A 19,952-nucleotide genomic window follows, 5' to 3' on the forward strand; every position below is an offset into this window, starting at 1 on the left:
ATATTGTCTTTAAATCGAAACAGATCACTCTGGCTCTCTGGCTATCGTGACCTATAGTGCATCTGGTCCTTCTATTCATTGTACAATGTATTAGGCGATTACTGTTTGATTACTGTTTTGTGTTATGAAATCCTTTGCTTTAATTTCTATCGCCTTCGTTCTTTCTGCTAGAATTGTTAAAACGCATTTTGTTTCATATTTTCCGAATTTGCACGGAAGCTGTACTATTTCATTATTTTGCTTTAGCGTAATCATTAAACCTAGCTCCAAAGGATATTTCGTCGTCTTTGTTATTTCCATCCGATACAACTACCCTTTATTTCTGTTCTGGTCATGTTAAATGACCGATGCTTTATCTTCTGAATTCATTCTTCAGAACAAAAATGTCCAAGTTGAAGTATAATCATAATTGAAAGCTATAAATGAAAAATACGATTCTGTGATGTATGTATGAGCTTATGTCATCATAATCAACATCATCATCATCATTTAGAAGAAGTCCTTTTTTTTTTTTCAGAAGCCGTGAAACTTTCAGCCTGATTTCTAGAACTCACTCACATATAAAGAACCCTGGTCAACCCTATATTTACCTTAATTGGCACAACAAGTAGCTCCTTCAGTCGTGGCTACAAATGCTAAATCGACGTAAAAGCTAAAGTAGGTATGATTTATATATTTTTGTTTTATTTTGCAGTACATCAACACGACTGGAGCACGAATTTGCTTAAAGGAATTGTACGAGTCAAAGTATGATCCACTTTCTGTATCATACACTGTCTTGTCAGGTAGGAATACAGAGTGTTTATTGTCTAACCAGAGAGATAGATAGATAGATAGATGCAGAAACCATGATTGTCCACCAAATAGACAAATAACAACAGTGCTAAAAAAATAGAGGTAAACCAATGGACTCTATACTAATACAGATTTAGTACCAGGTTCAACTTGAACATAGAACATTTTAAATCATAAATCGCATTTTGAGGGGAAGCAACCTGGATGAAATGAAATAAACGAAGAGACGCTCTCAAGTCGAATAACACAGGAAACACTGTATTGAGCCCTTAGAACGGGCGTAAAACCAATGTCTTAAAGGTACTGGTTGGTTGATGTAGCATTTGCTCTTACGGTTAGATACTTTAATTATACATTTACTGTTATTCTAGTTTCTTGCCTTGTCAACTTTTCCGCCTTTTCAGTAAGTAGTAGTAGCTGGAATAACATAAAACACTGATTTCGTTTGATTCACTGAGTACCAGAAGAGGAGCTCAGCTAAATCGGAAGTTGAGAAAAGCTGCTAATGAACTTTACTTAATCTTCTGAACTTAGACATATGCAAACCAGGCTGGGGTTACTTCGATGGTTTCTGCTACTTTACAAGCTCTGCATGCGCCTCATGGCTGACTGCTCAGTCAAACTGTTCTGCAATGAGCTCAAATCTAGTGACGATTCACAACCAAGAAGAAAATGTATACATTCAGCATCGCAATAATGGTGAACGAAGCTGGATAGGTCTAAATGATAGGAGTGTAGAAGGATCGTTCGTTTGGCCAAACAAGAAAGTAAGCAGCTTTAGGTTCTGGGCGCCAAGACAGCCAAACAACTGGAGAGAGGAAGACTGCGTGCATACTCTTGGTGTCAAGCATGGTTACACTTGGAATGATGTGTCGTGTGATAACTGTTACAACTTCACTTGTTTCACAGGTAGATTGCTGTACATATCTATGTCCAGTATAACTTTCTTATCAAATAGCTGAAATATCCTGGCAGTTAGTACGCAACTAACGCAGTTGCGTAAAGAGAGCTTGAAAAAAACATTCAGGCCTGAACGGGATTCGAACCCATAACCTCTACGATGCCGGTTCAGTGCTCTACCAACTGAGCTTTCAAGCCAACTGGGAGCTGTTCATATTGTGAGTTCGTAATATACCCGTGAAGGATGAACAAATGAATGTAAATATATGAACATATATTTTGAAGTGCAGATTAAATATCAGATAGAAGAAAGATCCTCGCAGTTACTACGCAACTTAAGCAGTTGCGAAAAGAAAGCCGGAAAAAATTCAGGCTTGAACGTGATTCGAACCCATGATAGCTTAGTTGGTAGAGCACTGCACCGGCATCGCAGAGGTTTTCGAATCCCGTTGAAGCCTAAATTTTTTTCAAATTTTTTTTAAATTTTTTTTAAATTTTTTTTTTTTTTTCGTCTCGCAACGGCGTAAGTTCCGTACTAACTGCGTGAATCTTTTTCTATTTGATCTTTTATCCGCAGTTCAAAATATATGTTTCATATATTTACATTTATAACTTTCTTATAGCACGTTTCGGCCAATCCAGGAAAGCACTGTGACTGTTAAAAAAAAAAAAAAAAAAAAAAAAAACAGAAAGGTTTTTCCTTCACATTAACCATTGGTTCTGAAAATTCACATCGGAAAATTAATTTGGCAAGTAGATAGCTCTTCATTTTTAGAAATCAGGAATGCGAAAGATAAATTCTCAGTAGTGAAAATCGATCGAACATCCCCAGGTACAAGCGCAAACAATGAAACTTCCTTGCCGAGGGGCAAAGACACTACTTGAGTTTGCGCATTGGTTCATTTACCGTGTAATTTCAGCTGATCAAAGATTACTGTGCTGTTAGCAAGGGAGTTAAAGTGGAATTTATATTAATAAAAGAGTAATAATCCAGATAAATTTAAATGAACACGAACTAGATCAACGAAGCAGGAAAAATTCACAACAGTGATCCAACAAATGAGAAAGGATTTAATTTGCAACGCTCAACGAAGGACTACATGCACTCCAAAGAGTCCTTTTCATTTGTCAGAGCTGTCTTTAAGACTGTTCGGGCCGTAAGTATACCAATTTTAAGCTTCGCTTTTCCGACGCCGATGGAGAGCGACGATCGTTTCTCCATAGGTCACCATTGCCGGCTATGTAATCTTTCAACATACGCGTAATAAAATCTCATAACACTTTGTTCGATTACGTTCTTGTATGAACAAACTCAATTTGCAGCGTAATATTCCAGTGAATTTAGCCGGAGTTTACATCAAATTTGACTCCTCTGTGCCCTGTGACCTAGTTTGATTTTTCTCTTCGCCCTACACCCCACTTAGGAACCTTTTCATAGGCTATTGCAAAATATTTTCAGAACGTTTTAATTATCGAGCAACGTACTTACAAGACTGTATGCTATTTATTTCTACTTGCTACTACTATTTTCTAGCCAAATGGAAGGTATTTGTTATACACTACGCGAAAATCTATGAAGCGATGAAGCTATGAAGCGATAAACATTTCGCAAAATGTTGAGATCTAATAAGCATATCGAAAGCCTTGATCTCAGATAACCAAATGCGTGTGTACAAGCTTAAAAATCTAGCATAGAAACCCCGGGAAACCTCATGAATTCACAGAGATAAAAATGCTATTGCGTATTGTTCATCGCGAATGATCCCGTTTATGGCGTTGTTCGTCGAATAGTGAAAGCCTCTGAACTTGAGTTGTGAGACGAACACAGTCCGTCACGCCTCTTGCTCGATTGTTTCTACATATGAGACTGACTTACAATTCGAAATGTACCTCGCGAGGACTCATTGTTAGAAAGTGGACAGAACGAACACCTACAATTTATATTTTTGGCCTGTTACGGCTTCTTACGGCTAAGTTTAATTTACGGCCTTTTCAAAAGTCAGCGTATATGTCTACGTCAACACAGTCTGATCTTTTGGGATTCTTCAGCTGAGCATTTGATTTGTAGGACGTTTTAGGGTCTAAAATCTTATTCCCCCAATTTCCGAACCACCATTGGCGCTTGGCGAGTTCTTGCTGCAATTGGCCTTCAGTACCGCGGGCATCTTAATTTAAAGTGACGCATTTGCCGATTCGAAAACAAAAGGAATTTGTTTTACAGTGTTACGAAATTTTAAGTGACATTTCGCCAAAGAAACGAACCGTTGGGTGCTTCCTGACTCCAGTACATACATACAAGCACCCTTCAGTGAATTAATGGTGATGATGATGATGATGTTAATAATCAGAAATAAGGTTTATGGCAATGTTGACATTAAAGATCACGGTACTGACGTTTGCTTTTCCGAAAATTTCTTAGATATAGACGAGTGTTCTACCAACTCACACAGTTGCCATATCAATGCTACGTGTAGTAATATGCAAGGATCGTACAAATGCGCATGCAAAGCTGGATATTTAGGCAATGGGAAAACATGTACTGGTAAGCGACTTCCTTTGTCAGTTTACTTAATCATAAATATATATATTGAATGTAATTTCTCGCACTGAGGACATCAGCTGGAACATGGCGTTCTAAAAAAAAAACAAAATCAGTTTTGAAATGCCATGAGTTTAGCATGCCCTCGTGAGGGAGTAAAAGGCTCAGTTTCATTTTTTTCATCTATTTTACTAGTGATCTCTAAGACGTATAATGATAAAGACAAGTGGCGAATGGTTAGCATTTTTAAAATACAAGTTCCATTTCTTGACTGTTTAATTTTACTCCTACGGTTACCTTACTTTTCCCTCTCCTTAAAAGGGGTAATAATTAATGCAGTGGAAAGAATTATTCAACCTCAAAACGTTTCGAAGGGCCCCCAGGCTTCTTTTAAAAATATTTTGGGCGGTCCACATGTTGGATCCACCTTGAAAAACCGTCAACTGATTGACAACTATGTTTCAGTAAACTGCTCAAACCACAACGCTAATATATCACCGAGAAACGTTGACACTAAATTTACTCGCTATGGAAAAAACGTTTTTGCTTGTAATGTGTTCGTGTAGGAGGTGAACTTAGAAATATAAAGAAGTTAACTCAATTTAAATATAAATAAATAAATAAATAAATAAATAAATAAATAAATAAATAAATAAATAAATAAATAAATGAACAAACAAATAAATTAACGCAAGTCGTTCATTTCTTTTTATGGCTAATTAACAAAGTGCAAAGTAGCAAATAAAGGAAATGATGTAATATATTTAATACATGGAAGAGTAGTGCATCCGGTCTACAAACCATAAGAAGTGGGTTGAAACATAGTTAATTAAGAGACTGTTTATGAAACCTTTCCATGAAAACAATGGTGCTGCAATTTATGTTGGAAGGGCCGGGACCGTACACTCCTTTGTTTTAACGTTCACATCACAGTTGAAAATCTTAACAGGAACGTTGCTGTTAGTCAGCTGCCAAATCTATTGTGGTTTGTGCACGGTCAAATCCAAAAATGCTAACAAAAACATAAAACGGAGAAGTCATAACCATTGCGTCTTATTAACTATGGTTGTAAAATGAGGCGCAGCTGTTTGGAAATTGGTCCTTTTGTTGTTTCATATATATAGCTTAAAAAATCATTGATGATTCCTTAAGAAATTCAAAGCAAAAGCTTGCCAAATGTTCTGACAATTCAGACTACATTTCCAAACCTCTTTAACGATGGTCATTTCCTTTCTTTCTCTTTATGAATTATCAATGAGGTTAATAAATGATGGTAAGTTTAGTGTTTCGGAATCTGGGAAAAAAATTAAAAAGTAACATCAAAGGTAGATTAACATAATTCACTTTTCCGATAATCTAGTACTTCTTTAAGAGCGGTTGTCAGTAACTTTCGAGAATCCGGCGACAGAAGCGAAAATTCGAATTTTTTTTTATTTGCCCCAAAAAGACCCTTTTGGTGAACTATTATCAAAAATAATATTCAAAAGTTCTAGCGAATTTTTATTTTGGCAAAAATTGGGAAAGTTCGAAATCGGCCAAAACGCGACCGATGGCCCGATTGAAATTATGCAAATTAGTACATTTTTAAAACTCTCGTTCAAGACAAGGTAGCGTTTTCTCGAGTTGACACTTTCACAATCGTTGTTACATTCCTTGTGCTTGCTTCTAAACTATATTTTATCTCCACCTGAACATTCTTTCATTTAAAGTTGCCCACGTAAAGAATACAATGTTTGCTATTCCTTAGATAGAGTGATTTTTGCCATATTTCAGATGACCATATCATCAAGGGTATACAAGTATACTGGTAATGAAATCACTTTTTTGAACGGGCAATTGTTCTTATTTATCATGTTAAAATAATATTTAGTTTGGCCCGTGAAAAGCGAGCGCGCTAGGTCGAGATGTGTGGAATGCACTTTGACACAATTCTCGGTTTTCACTGTCACGCCATTGAAAAAAAAAATCGAAACCATTCCACGAATGAAGTCAAGAAATTGACATGGTATAGAGGATAAATAAATAAGGCATCTGTCCAAGTGTCAGGTCTGTGCGGCATTCCCTACTGGAGTTATTTGACAAAATGTTCCACATAAATTTATAGAGCTTAGTATGGAGACGCCATGTTTGTGTTCCTCTGAGGGACACAAACATGGCGGCCGGAAATACGAAAAAACATCTGGAGTTCACTTTTGCCAGAAAAGAGGTTTGTTTGCCCTTGTGAATTTTCGAATGTTTAGCTTAATATTTCTCCTCAAACTTAAATTGTTTAGAATGCTGAAAATTACCCGAATTAAGAGTCATTTTTAAGATACGGAAAAGCTCTGTCACGGCCGTCCTCCTTATGTCACGCACGATGGAAACTCGGAAATTGAAACCGTTCTATTTTCAAAAGGAAGCACGACATCGAGCTAAGAAATTGTGAACAGACAGATTTTTAGGTAATCTTTCCTTGAATGAAGGTAAAAATTTTGTAGGCCTCCCAGTTTTGAATTCTAGAATTTGGTGACGTCACGTGAAAACCAAGAATTCGCCATTTCAGTACTTCATGTTCCTCCTGTTACTTTGCACTTATCAATACACTTCACGGAGGCTTTTAGATAAAAGCCAAGGTCTATGTGTTCATGTCATGCTTTTATACACGTAAATAACTAGCTTCAAACTTGAGTGCTCCCCATATTAGCATTAGGTTATCAAATGATTCCTTTCAGGTAAAATTTTCGAGTTTATATTGAGCCGTTCAAGCGAGATGAAAGAGCCGTTCGCAGGGAAATAACTTGAAATCAGTGAAATTAATACCCTGTCTCTCATATCATGCTACACTTTCATACTACCGTTATTATTAAGCTAGAAAGTGTAAATGCTCCCTTTTTACGTGACCTAAAACAGAATTTGCCTAAAATATTACGAATAAAGTCCACCACAAGAAAAAACTGAAAAAATCGCGCACCGACGTAAATGTAAGCATCAGCCGTTTCTCGACTTGCTACATGGATGAAACGCGTCCGTTATTTTACCTCTGCATACATTTATGATCAGAAAGTGGAAACAAAAAATCTTCTCTATGCCCATCTGTATAAATGCACTCGCCAATCAGGCTTTGATTATCTGTATGTTTGTCGAAAATACTGAAGAATAGTGCAACATAATAATTTGTTACTGACTACTTGACATTCAATCACAAGCAGATACATGTAACACGACTGGAAACTGGATATAAAGAAATGCTCTTACTTGTCAGCAATCGTTACTCACATTATATCTGGCGATATCACATCCCCGAGGCAAGGCTGAAAATTGTCTCAAAATCCGCATATTAGAGATTCAAAGTTTTCAAGATTCGCCCTTGTGATGACAGAGCGAAAATGATTTTTGAAATTACAAGAAGAAATTGAGGCAAGTCAATGTCTGCAAGGTATATTTAATGGACTGAAACAATAATCATCAGTGTAGTTTTCCTCTTCTGAGATTCATTCTGTATTGTCTGTGCCGGATTCTCATCAATAAAATAACATTACAGGAAAAGTAAAACCGAAATTAATTTTAATCAAGTTAACAAATTAAGACCTTTTGAAACCTCAATGCAGTATTTCAATACTATCCTCAAACAAAAAGCTATTATATTTAGGAGAGTGAAGTTTGTCTTTCGCCATGGATCAACGCGCAAAAGTTGTGGATCAAGCTCAAAAGGTGCGCGATATTTGCAATGTGTTATACGGTTAATCAATGTAATAAGGACGTTCACCATGAATGGAACGCAAAAAAAACTTCTTTTTAGGTTAACTTGTTAAACCTAGCTTTAATGTCTGCTTGAGATGAGTCACTGATGGTGATAAAATGTTAACTGGAAATACACAACATTATTCTGCATTATTGCTTACGGAAGGGCTGATCAAATTTTAAGATAAGAGTTTAACCTTAATTTATTTTCTAGCGCGCACTAGTGTCAAAGGATGAGGGGCACGACTGGTATTTCTCAGATTTTCGTGTTCGGTCTAAAAGACGGTGTTATCTCTTACGGGCCGTCACTGTGTAAGTCTGACGTTGTCGTTGTTAAATCCTCCTAGCGTGCTCCAGAGTATCCACCATACGAACAGCCTTTGACAAGGCCAGTGAGAGTATTTTTTGAACCTGTGTACCATAGTCCAGTGATTGTTCAATTTATAGTGGTTTTTATATGGTATGGTTGAAGATATAACTTAATTACGAGTTCCACTTGGATTGGGTTAACCCACAGTACATGCATTGACAATGACAACGATTCTTTGCTGTTCATTCCTCGGTCTCCCTTCGTCGTTAAAGGTTTCTGACTGTTCCAGTTCACACGAAGGCCTTACTTCTCTCGGTGGTGAGAGCATATAAAGACGAACGGAAAGTTTCAATCGTAAATCATAATTCCTGGAATAAAGTCAAGTAATGCATAGCAGTGGATTTCTGTTTAAAAAAAGAGGGAAAGTCAGAGAAAGAAATAAAATGTTCTTTCATGCTCTCAGTTTCACTCAAATGAAAACACTTTACCTGCCCTAGCAACAACACTATTTCGTCCTGAATTTCTTTATAGGCCCGATATTTTGTGCCTTTATAGGTGCGAGCGAACGTCCTTTTTGCATTGATTAAGCGTAACACATTACAAATCTTGCGCATTTTTGAGCTTGATCCGCACGGAGAGGTGCCATGGCGAAAAAAAACTTCACTCTCCTCCAAACTTTTTGTTTGAGGATAGTATTGAAATACCGCATTGAGGTTTCGGAAGCTCTTGATTTGTTTACTTTCATTTCAGTTAATTTCGGCTTTTATATTTTGAGGAAAATAAAGGTTGTTGTTGTTGTTGTTGATGATGACAATTGGGTACAATCCCCAGGAGAGGGGGGGGGGGGGGGGGATGGGGGGAGAGGAGGAAACATGATTGTCGTTTCAATCCAGCAATCAAATATACCTTGCAGACATTGACTTGCCTCAATTTCTTCTTGTAATTTCAAAAATTATTTTCGCACTGTCATCACAAGGGCGAATCTTGACGTTGTTTATTCCGGTGCTTTTCGCGCGCTTGTGGATCACATTTCACTTGTCACGCAATAAAAGTTGTTGCGTTGTTCAAAACTTTGAATCTCTAATATGCGGATTTTGAGACAATTTTCAGCCTTGCCTCGGGGATGTGATATCGCCAGATATAATGTGAGTAACGATTGCTGACAAGTAAGAGCATTTCTTTATATCTAGTTTCCAGTCGTGTTACATGTATCCGGTTGTGATTGAATGAGTCAAGTAGTCAGTAACAAATTATTATGTTGCACTATTCTTCAGTATTTTCGACAAACATACAGAAAATCAAAACCTGATTGGCGAGTGCATTTATACAGATGGGCATAGAGAAGATTTTTTGTTTCTACTTTCTGATCATAAATGTATACAGAGGTAAAATAACGGACGCGTTTCATCCATGTTGCAAGTCGAGAAACGGCTGATGTTTACATTTACGTCGGTGCGCGATTTTTTCAGTTTTTTCTTGTGGTGGACTTTATTCGTAATATTTTAGGCAAATTCTGTTTTAGGTCACGTAAAAGGGAGCATTTACACTTTCTAGCTTAATAATAACGGTAGTTTGGAAGTGTAGCATGATACGAGAGACAGGGTATTAATTTCACTGATTTTAAGTTATTTCCCTGCGAACAGCTCTTTCATATCGCTTGAACGGCTCAATATAAACTCGAAAATTTTACCTGAAAGGAATCATTTGATAATCTAATGCTAATATAGGGAGCACTCAAGTTTGAAGCTAGTTATTTACGTGTATAAAAGCATGAAATGAACACAGAGACCTTGGCTTTTATCTAAAAGCTTCCGTGAAGTGTATTGATAAGTGCAAAGTAACAGGAGGAACATGAAGTACTGAAATGGCGAATTGTGTCAAAGTGCATTCTACACATCTCAACCTAGCGCGCTCGCTTTTCACGGGCCAAACTAAATATTATTTTAACATGATAAATAAGAACAATTGCCCGTTCAAAAAAGTGATTTCATTACCAGTATACTTGTATACCCTTGATGATATGGTCATCTGAAATATGGCAAAAATCACTCTATCTAAGGAATAGCAAACATTGTATTCTTTACGTGGGCAACTTTAAATGAAAGAATGTTCAGGTGGAGATAAAATATAGTTTAGAAGCAAGTACAAGGGATGTAAAAATGATTGTGAAAGTGTCAACTCGAGAAAACGCTACCTTGTCTTGAACGAGAGTTTTAAAAATGTACTAATTTGCATAATTTCAATCGGGCCATCGGTCGCGTTTTGGCCGATTTCGAACTTTCCCAATTTTTGCCAAAATAAAAATTCGCTGGAACTTTTGAATATTATTTTTGAAAATAGTTCACCAAAAGGGTCTTTTTGGGGCAAATAAAAAAAAATTCGAATTTTCGCTTCTGTCGCCGGATTCTCGAAAGTTACTGACAACTGCTCTTAAGTGTTTTAATTTTATTCAGTTTTTTTTAGAGCACTGTGAGCAATCTTTTGTCCGGCGTTTTTCAAATAACTGTGGAACATGAACTTTCTAGAGCCCTTACGGTTACTAAAAGTAGTCTTTTGGTTTGATATGTAGCTAGCAAAACTTAATAAGCAGCTCTAGGGGCATGGATATTGTTTTACCTAAGATACAAAGTATTCTAGCATTTTCAACTGTTGTTATGTTTTAATTACCAGCATTCAAGGCTGTGTTTACAAACCTCGGTGCGAGTGGGAGACTGGGTCCAACATCACTCGGCAGTCACTACAGCGGCCAGGATCACGACGGTCAAGTTAGTTTGGTCAGCGGTATACAACGATGGACTGTTCCGTTCACAGGTGACTACAAAATCGAAGCAGTAGGAGCTTCAGGGGGATATGATACAAGCGGTAATAGCCGTCAGTATCGAGGAAGAGGTGCTAGAATGATAGGCACCTTTCGCTTATCAAAAGGCGAAACAATTCAGATTCTTGTTGGTCAAGAAGGTGGAATTAACAGACACGGTACCACTTCTGGTGGCGGCGGTGGAACCTTTGTAGTGAGAGCAAGCAACGCTCCAATGATAATAGCTGGAGGAGGAGGAGGCATAGAAGATGCTAGGTCAAGACATACAGAGTGCGATGCCTCCACCGCAACGTCAGGGAGAGCTGGGTACAGGTCATGGTCTGGCGGGAGCAGTGGACATGGTGCTAACTCCGCTAACAGTGGGGGTTCAGGTAAGACTGAATTGTATTGCTGTCCACTTAATTTCAGTGTAGCCAGATTTTGTCTTTGATTGGCTTCCTATAATTAGTCTACCAGCTCTTATCCAGCAGTTTATTATGTTTGGGGATTTCCTTGTTTATTTTTAGGAAAACCGTACTTATTTCTGTGACTAGGTAAATTCAAATCGTTGATTTCAATTGTTTAGCTACAATTTATTTTACATTGAGGGTGTAGTTAACCGCGGTAAAATACATTTTCAGTTTAATTGAAGAGCATCATATAACCTGGTCCATTTAAATTAGAGTTAAATGCAGAATTTACAAATTAAACATTTTTTTATACTCTGCGAAAGAAGCTTTAGTCTCAAATTAAACCTCCTGATTGGCTTTATTACTATGGGAATTCGAAACTCCACGACTCCTTTTCTCACGTGAGGACTAGAGATCAGCCGACGCTACTTTTCAGGGTCCCAAAGGGGGAGTCCCTGGAGCCCTGGCGCCCTGGAATTTCTGCTGTGGAGCCCGGAGCCATATCATTTTACTGACTGGAGCCCTGATCCTTTTTTGGCCGTGGAGCCCGGAGCCCGGAGCCCGGAGCCCGGAGCCCGGAGCCCGGAGCCCGGAGCCCGGAGCCCGGAGCCCGGAGCCCGGAGCCCGGAGCCCGGAGCCCGGAGCCCGGAGCCCGGAGCCCGGAGCCCGGAGCCCGGCGCCCGGAGCCCGGAGCCCGGAGCCCGGAGCCCGGAGCCCGGAGCCCGGAGCCCAGAGCACGGAGCCCAGAGCCCAGAGCCTAGCATTTTCAAGTTTGATCATTCGAGTTCCCAGATTGTATTGATTCTTGATTACTGCCATTTTTTGTTTGTTTGTTTGTGCGTGCTAACGGGCATAAAGAAACAGAATCTGAAGAGAGGACAGTACATAATACAAGTATACGCGGTTATCTCAGTTTACAATGATATGTAACAACATGTTTAGGGATTTAATGAAAACTTAGTTATAATTGTAGTGAGCGTGATAAAAACAACTTTATAGTAACCGGACGTTCCTTTAGCAGTTTGCTCGCAGGTATCAGTTACAACAAATTAAAAAAAAAAAAAAAAAAACTTGACAGACCATTTTGAAGATACAAATAATAATTGATGAAGATTAATAATTTCAACACTTACCCAGTCCTTAATAGATTATATTGTTTACTGTTCATCTGATTCATGACCCTTTCCATCCTGACTTTCGGGTCTTCACCAAGTAGGGTGCATAGACGAAATGACGATTAAATGGTTTAACCTAACACCAAATCCGCCTCGAATCCCAGTGTTTTATACCCTCACAGCAATTCACAAACCGACATTAGTCGGAAGAACTATCATATCTGAGTGTGATGGCCCAACATAATGCCTATCATCATTCGTAGACAAACTACTTCAGCCAATAGCACAAATACAGGACTCGTATCTTAAAGATACGACACATTTCATAACGTTTATTGAAAGCACTAGGGTGCCTAGAAACGCATTTCTAGTCTAAATGGATGTCACTAGCCTTTACACGAATATCCCACAGGAGGAAGGAATCACTATAGTATGCAACGCATACGAGAGCTTTTATACCAATAACCCTCCTATAGCTACAAATTTTCTCAGGGAAATGCTCAGCCTTATACTGAAGGAGAACTCCTTCCAATTTAACGGGAAAGACTATCTCCAAACACACGGAACTGCCATGGACACTAAAATGGCAGTAGCTTTTGCCAGCATCTTTATGGCATCTATAGAAAAGGATATTTTAAGGCAGAGCGTTAACAAACCACTAACGTGGAAAAGGTTCATTGACGATGTATTTTGCTTGTGGGATACAAACAAAGAATAGAACATTTCATTGAGCAAGCAAATTCGTACCACCCTACCATAAAGTTTACCGCTGAAGTCTCACAATTAGAAACTCTATTCTTGGATACAACAGTGTATAAGGGAGAGAGATTCGAGAAAGAATCGATTAAATAATCGACGTGCGCACACATTACAAACCTACTGAAACATTTCAGTACACAAACTACAACAGTTGCCACCCAGCAGGCGTCTCTTCTAAAGTAGTGTTAGAGGAAAACATTAAAAACTTTAAAACACGCCTGGCATCGAGAGGTTTAATCCTACTAACCTGGTGGACAAAAATCCTCACCGAAGTTAACTTCGCAGAAAGAAAGAACGTTCTTACACAAAAACAGAAAGCGCACAAGAAAATTCTACCCTTCGTGACACAATTTCAACCATCACTGCCATGTCTGAAAAATATTCTAATGGACAAATGGCATTAAATACAAAATTAGCCGCTACTAAGAGACTTGATCTCTTATAGAAAAGGGAAGTCGCTTAAAGACATGCTTGTGAAAGCAAAACTATAAAGGCTTTTATCAACGCAATGGGCACACAGCGGGAATCGTGCAGGTCTGTCAACCCCATTTAAACAAGTTTAATATTTAATCCACTTTTAAATAATAGGAGATAATATAACTGGCTGCTTGGGTTTAAAAATTTGATCGGAATTGCTGACTTTTTATTTGCGTATTTGATTTAGCGTTAAAAATAGAATTTTTACATATCAAGATTGTAGACCAGAGTGAATCCCGGAGCCCTAAAGCAGATGATGTGGAGCCCTAGAGCCCTGAAATTTTCGCCTTGGAACCTGCATTTTTAAGGCCGGAGCCCTGGAGCCCTAAACCCCTTTGGGACCCAGACTTTTGCGCCAACCCCGGCCGATGCCCGACCTGTTTTCCCGGTCACAATAAAGACAGTAAAGGCGCACCGATTAATCGGCCCGATCAGTAGCTTCAGTCGTACCATGGGCTATAGGAAACATGGGTTTCGACTAAATGAATATTACATTTATCTCAAATAAAGCTGAATTTCTCACAATGAAGTAGTCTTTAGTCTTTTCTGGTCGTTTCTCTCCATTTATTTCTTTCTTGTGAGGAAGAGCTTTGCGTGACGAGATACAGACCGGCTGCGAAGGAGACTGTGTTACTGTTACTGGCATCATCCACCAAAAATTAGCGCGTCCGTTACGTTTAAGCATGAGTATTGGCTTTTGTGTTCTCAGATGATGTTTTTCGTGGACAAAAATTCACCCTGTCAGTAAGTTACCGTGACGCGGCTGTTTCAGAGAAACACTTACCTTTATCCGCGAAATCAAAACAAAGTAATCACTCTGGCCGGCCAGTCACAACAAATACTAACCGCACAATGAACCAATACGAATTTAAATTAATGTACTTAAATGGAGTCAAGCGCGGTAAATGTTGTGCACGAGTCACCATTGGTTTTGGTCTTAGAAATTGGCGTGAGTTTTTTTGTTGTTGTTGTTTTCCTAATCACTTAGCTTAGCGAGACAAAATGAATGGAGACGCGAATTTACTTTTAACTCATAATTGACAAGCTCTCTTTATCTGTTCTAAACTTATCACGTTTGAAGAAAAAAATTCATCCTGTATAAAATCACAAAGTAACTACCCTAGTCAGACTGTTAAGACAGTTTTCATTTTTTTAATCAATTTGTTCATTTTTCCTTTTAGGTGGTGGTGGTGGTGGTTTTTACTCCAGTGGAAGAAGTTCAATTCAGTTCGGTGGTACCATGGGTTATGGTGGAGAAGGCGGCAAAGGATTTATTCAGGGAGGAGTGGGTGGAAGAGCCAGGTCTAACAATGCTGTTGGAGGGTTTGGAGGAGGAGGTGGTGCTTACGGAAATGGTGGTGGTGGAGGAGGCGGCGGAGGCTACTCTGGAGGAAGTAGCGGAGATGATAAAACTGACGCCTGTGGGGGAGGGGGAGGATCTTACAATGCAGGAAAAAACCAGCAGAACGAATGTTGCTATAACACATCTGGACATGGTCAGGTGATAATAACATTGATCTAGATGGAGCATGTTCAGTTAGTCGAATTAAGAGCCCCGAAATACTTTTAAAATGCGCCCATGCCCTTTTTGTAGACATAATAAAGCCCCTCAGGACACTCCCTTCAGGTGCAACCTGTGCGGAAGAGACTGCCACTCCCGTATTGGCCTGCACAGTCACAGCAAACAATGCTCCTGTGCCCACAGCTGAACAAGACTCTCAAACTTCCCAGGCGCAGATCCATGATCTCCCGAGATTTACAGATGCCGACGAATACAGCGATATTTTAATATAAAGCGCTCCTGTATAGCTGTTTCTTGTAATGACCATGAGTTACCCAATCGATTTTCAACAAAATAATCAACGGTGAAAAGGTATAACAACTGGAAAGTAATCGGTCTGTAATATACAAGAATGCTTTCGAATGTTTTTTAATTGAACAACTGTGAGATAGTCATGCATCGTTAGGAAATAAACGTAACAGAGTACGTTTTTGAATAAATGTTGAAAGAAATTCGTGTGACTGATGCAGGGGACCAAAGGGTATAAGAAAACTGGCTAAACGAGGAACCGTGTCTGAGGGTGCGCATTTCCTTTGCAAAAGAAATTGATACATTTAGTAAGACATGATGACACTTGAAGCGCAATAACAGCAGCATTTTCTTCATCTTTTGATAACGAAATAACTCGATTTTATGTTACTAATTAGTTTTGTTTTCTAGTTTGCTTTACTGTGTTTTGGCTTTGTTAAACTGAAAACGACTTGCACCCATTTGCTGATCAATCAGTTGGTAACGAAAAATAGTCAAGACTTGTTCGGAAGGGAGATCGACTTGTCGTTGGTTCATGCCATATTTGCGTTTGTAAACTTGTTTAAAGGAAGAACATTTTGGTTCCGAACTGGCTTAGCCGTTGTAATTAAAATGTTACGTTACTCCTAAAAGGTAGATAAGGTAGAGAAAAATAATCTATTTCCCTTGTTTTCTGTTCTCCTATCCCTCAGAGCCAAATTGAAAAACCATCATACCAGCGTTTGTTCCAATTTGACTTTAAGAAATTGACTGGACAGTTTTAAAAATCTTTAGCAATAAAAGGGCGAATATTTTGTTAGTGTAAATAGACCATATTCCTTTGTTTGCTTTTTCTTCTATGGACTGATGTCAGGATAACATTGAAAAGCCGTATGTTATCGCCTTTTTTATTTTTAAATATCTGTCTAAAGCCATTTTGTTTAGAATTTTATGACTTTTTGAAAGAGAATTGTAAAAGGTAGAAAACTGGAAACCACAGATGACGTCAAAACGTTTTGAGAACAAAGAAGTACGCTAGGAGCCGCACGTGAGTAGCGTGACTGATCATCACGTTTTAACGTCCTCTGTGCGTCATCAGAATACAGACCCACGGCAAAATGGAATCTATTTGTTTTGTACAATAACCAATACATTTCAACGCATTTCGTGAGCGAGCATCGCGTTGCCTGAGCTGAGTCAAAAACTTTCCAGCAAACTCAGTTTTAGACTACTACACACATGCAATTGTGATCTTCAAAATTAGAGTATAATCCGAAAGAATTTCACTAACAATATTTTCAAAACTAACCTTTATTCCAGAAGGAAATCCTGATCTCAAAATATTACAGCATGTAAGTCGCTTCACTGCGATTTGTAATGGATTACTCTCCATTACCAGAATTCTATCGGCGACATATTTCGACAAATATTTGCTTCCTTTTCACGTCACAACAAAGTTCTAGCTTTCCTATCCTGGATGAGGCCACTCTCAACGATCTTTGTCCAATTTTTTATTGGACAGTTTTCCTTTCCTGAGAAAATTTGCCTGTGTTTGTCCGCTACTCGCAAAAACAGTTTGCAAAACTTTGTTGACCAGTCGCTCTGGCTGGACTCTAGACTCTGATCACGTGCGCCAGTCACACCACTCGATGACGTCAATCGTGCGTCTATACTCTAATCACACGCTCCTCTAGACCAATCAAAACGCGAGTTTTACACAGTTCATTGTATAAATAAGTCTGACTCCTTTTCCGCACCTTAATTACTGTTCCGCGCCAATTGCATGTACAAACTGATTAAAAGTTATCACGTTAGTTGAGCTTTTCAAAGCGAGTAAAGAAAATATTGATGTTGTTCTACTACCGGGTTACTCCTGGGAATTTTTGGTGGGAGTGTGCAGCTTGGTTCTATAAGCCCTAACCCCTTTTTCAGACCTGGACAGTAAAATTCACACCCATTTTCAGACCTGGACAGTAAAATTCACACCCATTTTCAGACCTGGTCTCTAGAATGCACACCCGTTTCTTTAACATTCTACTAATTTTTCAGATCAAAATCGTTAAAATCTTTACCCATTTTCAGACCAAAACGGCTCAAAAAGGCATACGCTTTGCCACCGCACATACATATAGTAAGTGGTGGAGGAAAGGGGAGTATCTCTCCTCCCCGCCTCGCCCTACGAAGTTCATCTGTAATAACTTCGTCCCGGAGAAAATTATTAACTTCACTTCAGAAGGAACTCTGGCGCTCTAAAATTTTCCCTGTGGAGCGCGGAGTCCCATCCTTTCGCTGCCTGGAACCCTAATAGAATTGTGCTCTGGAGCATAGAGCCCTAAAAATATTTGCCGTGGAGCTCGGAACCCAAACCTCTGAAATTGCACGCAGATATCGTACTTTGTTTGTTGACCAATGGCAACCGAGACGGGGTAAACTACAGGTAGATTATCATTTATTTTGCCACTGTAATGATGGTATTCCTTTGGTGTTCTGGGGTTTCTTTTCTAAAGCTGTAAATTCTTAATTACTGTTGAGACAGAAGTACTGCTTGAATAAGGGTTTTAACCTCTACGACTTACCCTGTCGTTGAGCGTCACATAACATCCTTTGACTGTAGACAGTGTCTCAAGAGTCTGATATACTTTTAAAACAACAGTTATGTCCTCACTCTTACCTCACTTTCATTTCTCTCCAATTGTTCTTTCCATATGCCTGGTCAGGGAAAATATTCGTACCCAAGGAATTAATAGAAAATCAAACGAAACAGAGTCAGTGTCTTTGACGTGTTTTCTGACCCTTCTTGATCTTCTTGCTGAAACTTCCTCCGGCTGGATCTTGCGTTCATCTTCTTCTTGCGCCGGCCGTTTATTGTCTTTCTGTGGACGTGGTTGTGTAAGTATTGTTGGATGTAATTTGAAATTAAGAAATTAAAATAAAAAAAAAAAAAAATCTGACATTCTCTTCGTGGAGTGAAGATGGCAAGGCATCGTCTTGATGTTGAGAAAAGTTAAAGAGTTCGGTAGAACCATTCTCCTCCCCATATGCATTTACAGGTAGTGTGCCCGGCCGTTCTTTTGCACTCTCTGCTGACAAACACTTTACCCACATTGTTGCTGCCACTCCCTCATCTGAGCAAAATAAGTTGTTGAAAGCTTGCATTTTGTTAACTTGGCCATCTTTGGCCAGTCTGCAAAGCTAATGGCACAATGTGGTCTGCTGTTTAACAATTAAAGCTACACAGCGTGATAGCCTTTTAAAGAACTCTCGGGTAGATGAGGAGAATCGACGGGCAAATTCCAGCACTTGAGTAGTGTCTATAGATCCCCCTCTCATCTCAGCAAAGAGATCTTCCACGATTAATGCAAGAAGACTGTGAAAGTCAAAATTACGAAGAAATGCAGGATTTGATTCTCTTAACAGGTCTTTGCTAATCTTCACTTCAAGGGTCTGATTTAGTCTTTTTGAATAGTTTCGGTGATAATTACTCTCCTGTTATTGGTTGTACAAATTCTGTGCGCAGTTCCACTGGTCGTTGAACATTCGCTTAAATCTTCTTTGGTAAGAGTTCATTTGAACTACTTTTAGCATTTGATAGGATAAATATTTCATGACGATACGAAATTAAATATCCTCGTCGCTGAAGGGTAAACTGAACCTGACATTGGAACTGAATTGAAGGTGGTCTTAAAAAAGAACTGTACCAGAAACAAGTAGCTCACCACTTTTAACTTGAAAACAACCATGATTCCATTGAGTTATCTCTCAGCAATCGACACAACAGTAAAACATAGTGATAAAAATAGAACACGATCGAACGGACCGAACACGCAGTTTACTTTTTGGTCTGGTTTAAAACATGATGGTGTGGAAGTCAAACAGTATGAACAGTGGTCTTACCGCAAGCTGAGCTTGAAGCGTCAATTGACACGATCAAATCTTACAGTACGACGCGCCTTACCGTGGCCACCCAACAAACTTGTATTTACAATTAAGTTAGCCAGTCAGGATATCTTCCTCCTTGTTCATAAAATACAAAATGACATATTTTCAATAATTTGTTGTTGCGTCACTTGCCTGTTGGACTTTGCAAGAAGGCGTGATTGTTATAAAATTGGCGTATCCTGATTGGCTAATTTGTCAAAAACGTTTGTTGGGTGGCCACGGTAAGGCACGTCGCACTGCAACCGTATACATTGATAAATTGTGAGCTTAGTAGCTCGTGCGTGACTAGCCGGTCGCGCATGAGGAATACAAAAATTGTCTCTTCATGAATTTTGGACTCGCTCGTTCAGCGCTTTTGGAGCCGGCTCTGTTGTTTTGACGTAAATAACTGTTACACACGAG

At 38.9% G+C, this 19,952-nt stretch overlaps 2 protein-coding genes across 2 annotated transcripts in view; both read left to right on the forward strand.

The window, feature by feature from the left end:
- LOC146483421 (uncharacterized) overlaps positions 1–19,952 on the forward strand; it is a 203,206-nt gene that overhangs the window by 24,922 nt on the left and 158,332 nt on the right. Inside the window, exons 12-14 of the mRNA XM_085105653.1 lie at positions 695–785; positions 1,330–1,704; positions 4,115–4,237. Coding sequence (XP_084961779.1) covers positions 695–785; positions 1,330–1,704; positions 4,115–4,237 — 589 coding nt within the window. The remainder of the gene's footprint in view (positions 1–694; positions 786–1,329; positions 1,705–4,114; positions 4,238–19,952) is intronic.
- LOC146483422 (uncharacterized) lies at positions 11,187–16,461 on the forward strand. The gene is made up of 2 exons (XM_085105713.1): positions 11,187–11,453; positions 15,004–16,461. Exons 1-2 carry the CDS (start codon positions 11,331–11,333, stop codon positions 15,325–15,327), a joined length of 447 nt encoding a protein of 148 aa, XP_084961839.1. The 5' UTR covers positions 11,187–11,330; the 3' UTR covers positions 15,328–16,461.

The sequence above is a fragment of the Pavona decussata genome, unplaced genomic scaffold, assembly GCF_977016875.1.
Source record: "Pavona decussata unplaced genomic scaffold, jaPavDecu1.1 SCAFFOLD_38, whole genome shotgun sequence".
NCBI lineage: Eukaryota > Metazoa > Cnidaria > Anthozoa > Scleractinia > Agariciidae > Pavona > Pavona decussata.

What these genes read in the sequence shown, in the direction of transcription:
- LOC146483422 (XM_085105713.1), top strand. Translation starts at nt 11,331, where the DNA reads ATGCTAGGTCAAGACATACAGAGTGCGATGCCTCCACCGCAACGTCAG. An exon ending in CGCTAACAGTGGGGGTTCAG is followed by an intron (nt 11,454 to 15,003) that starts GTAAGACTGAAT and finishes TTTTCCTTTTAG; the next exon opens with GTGGTGGTGGTGGTGGTTTT.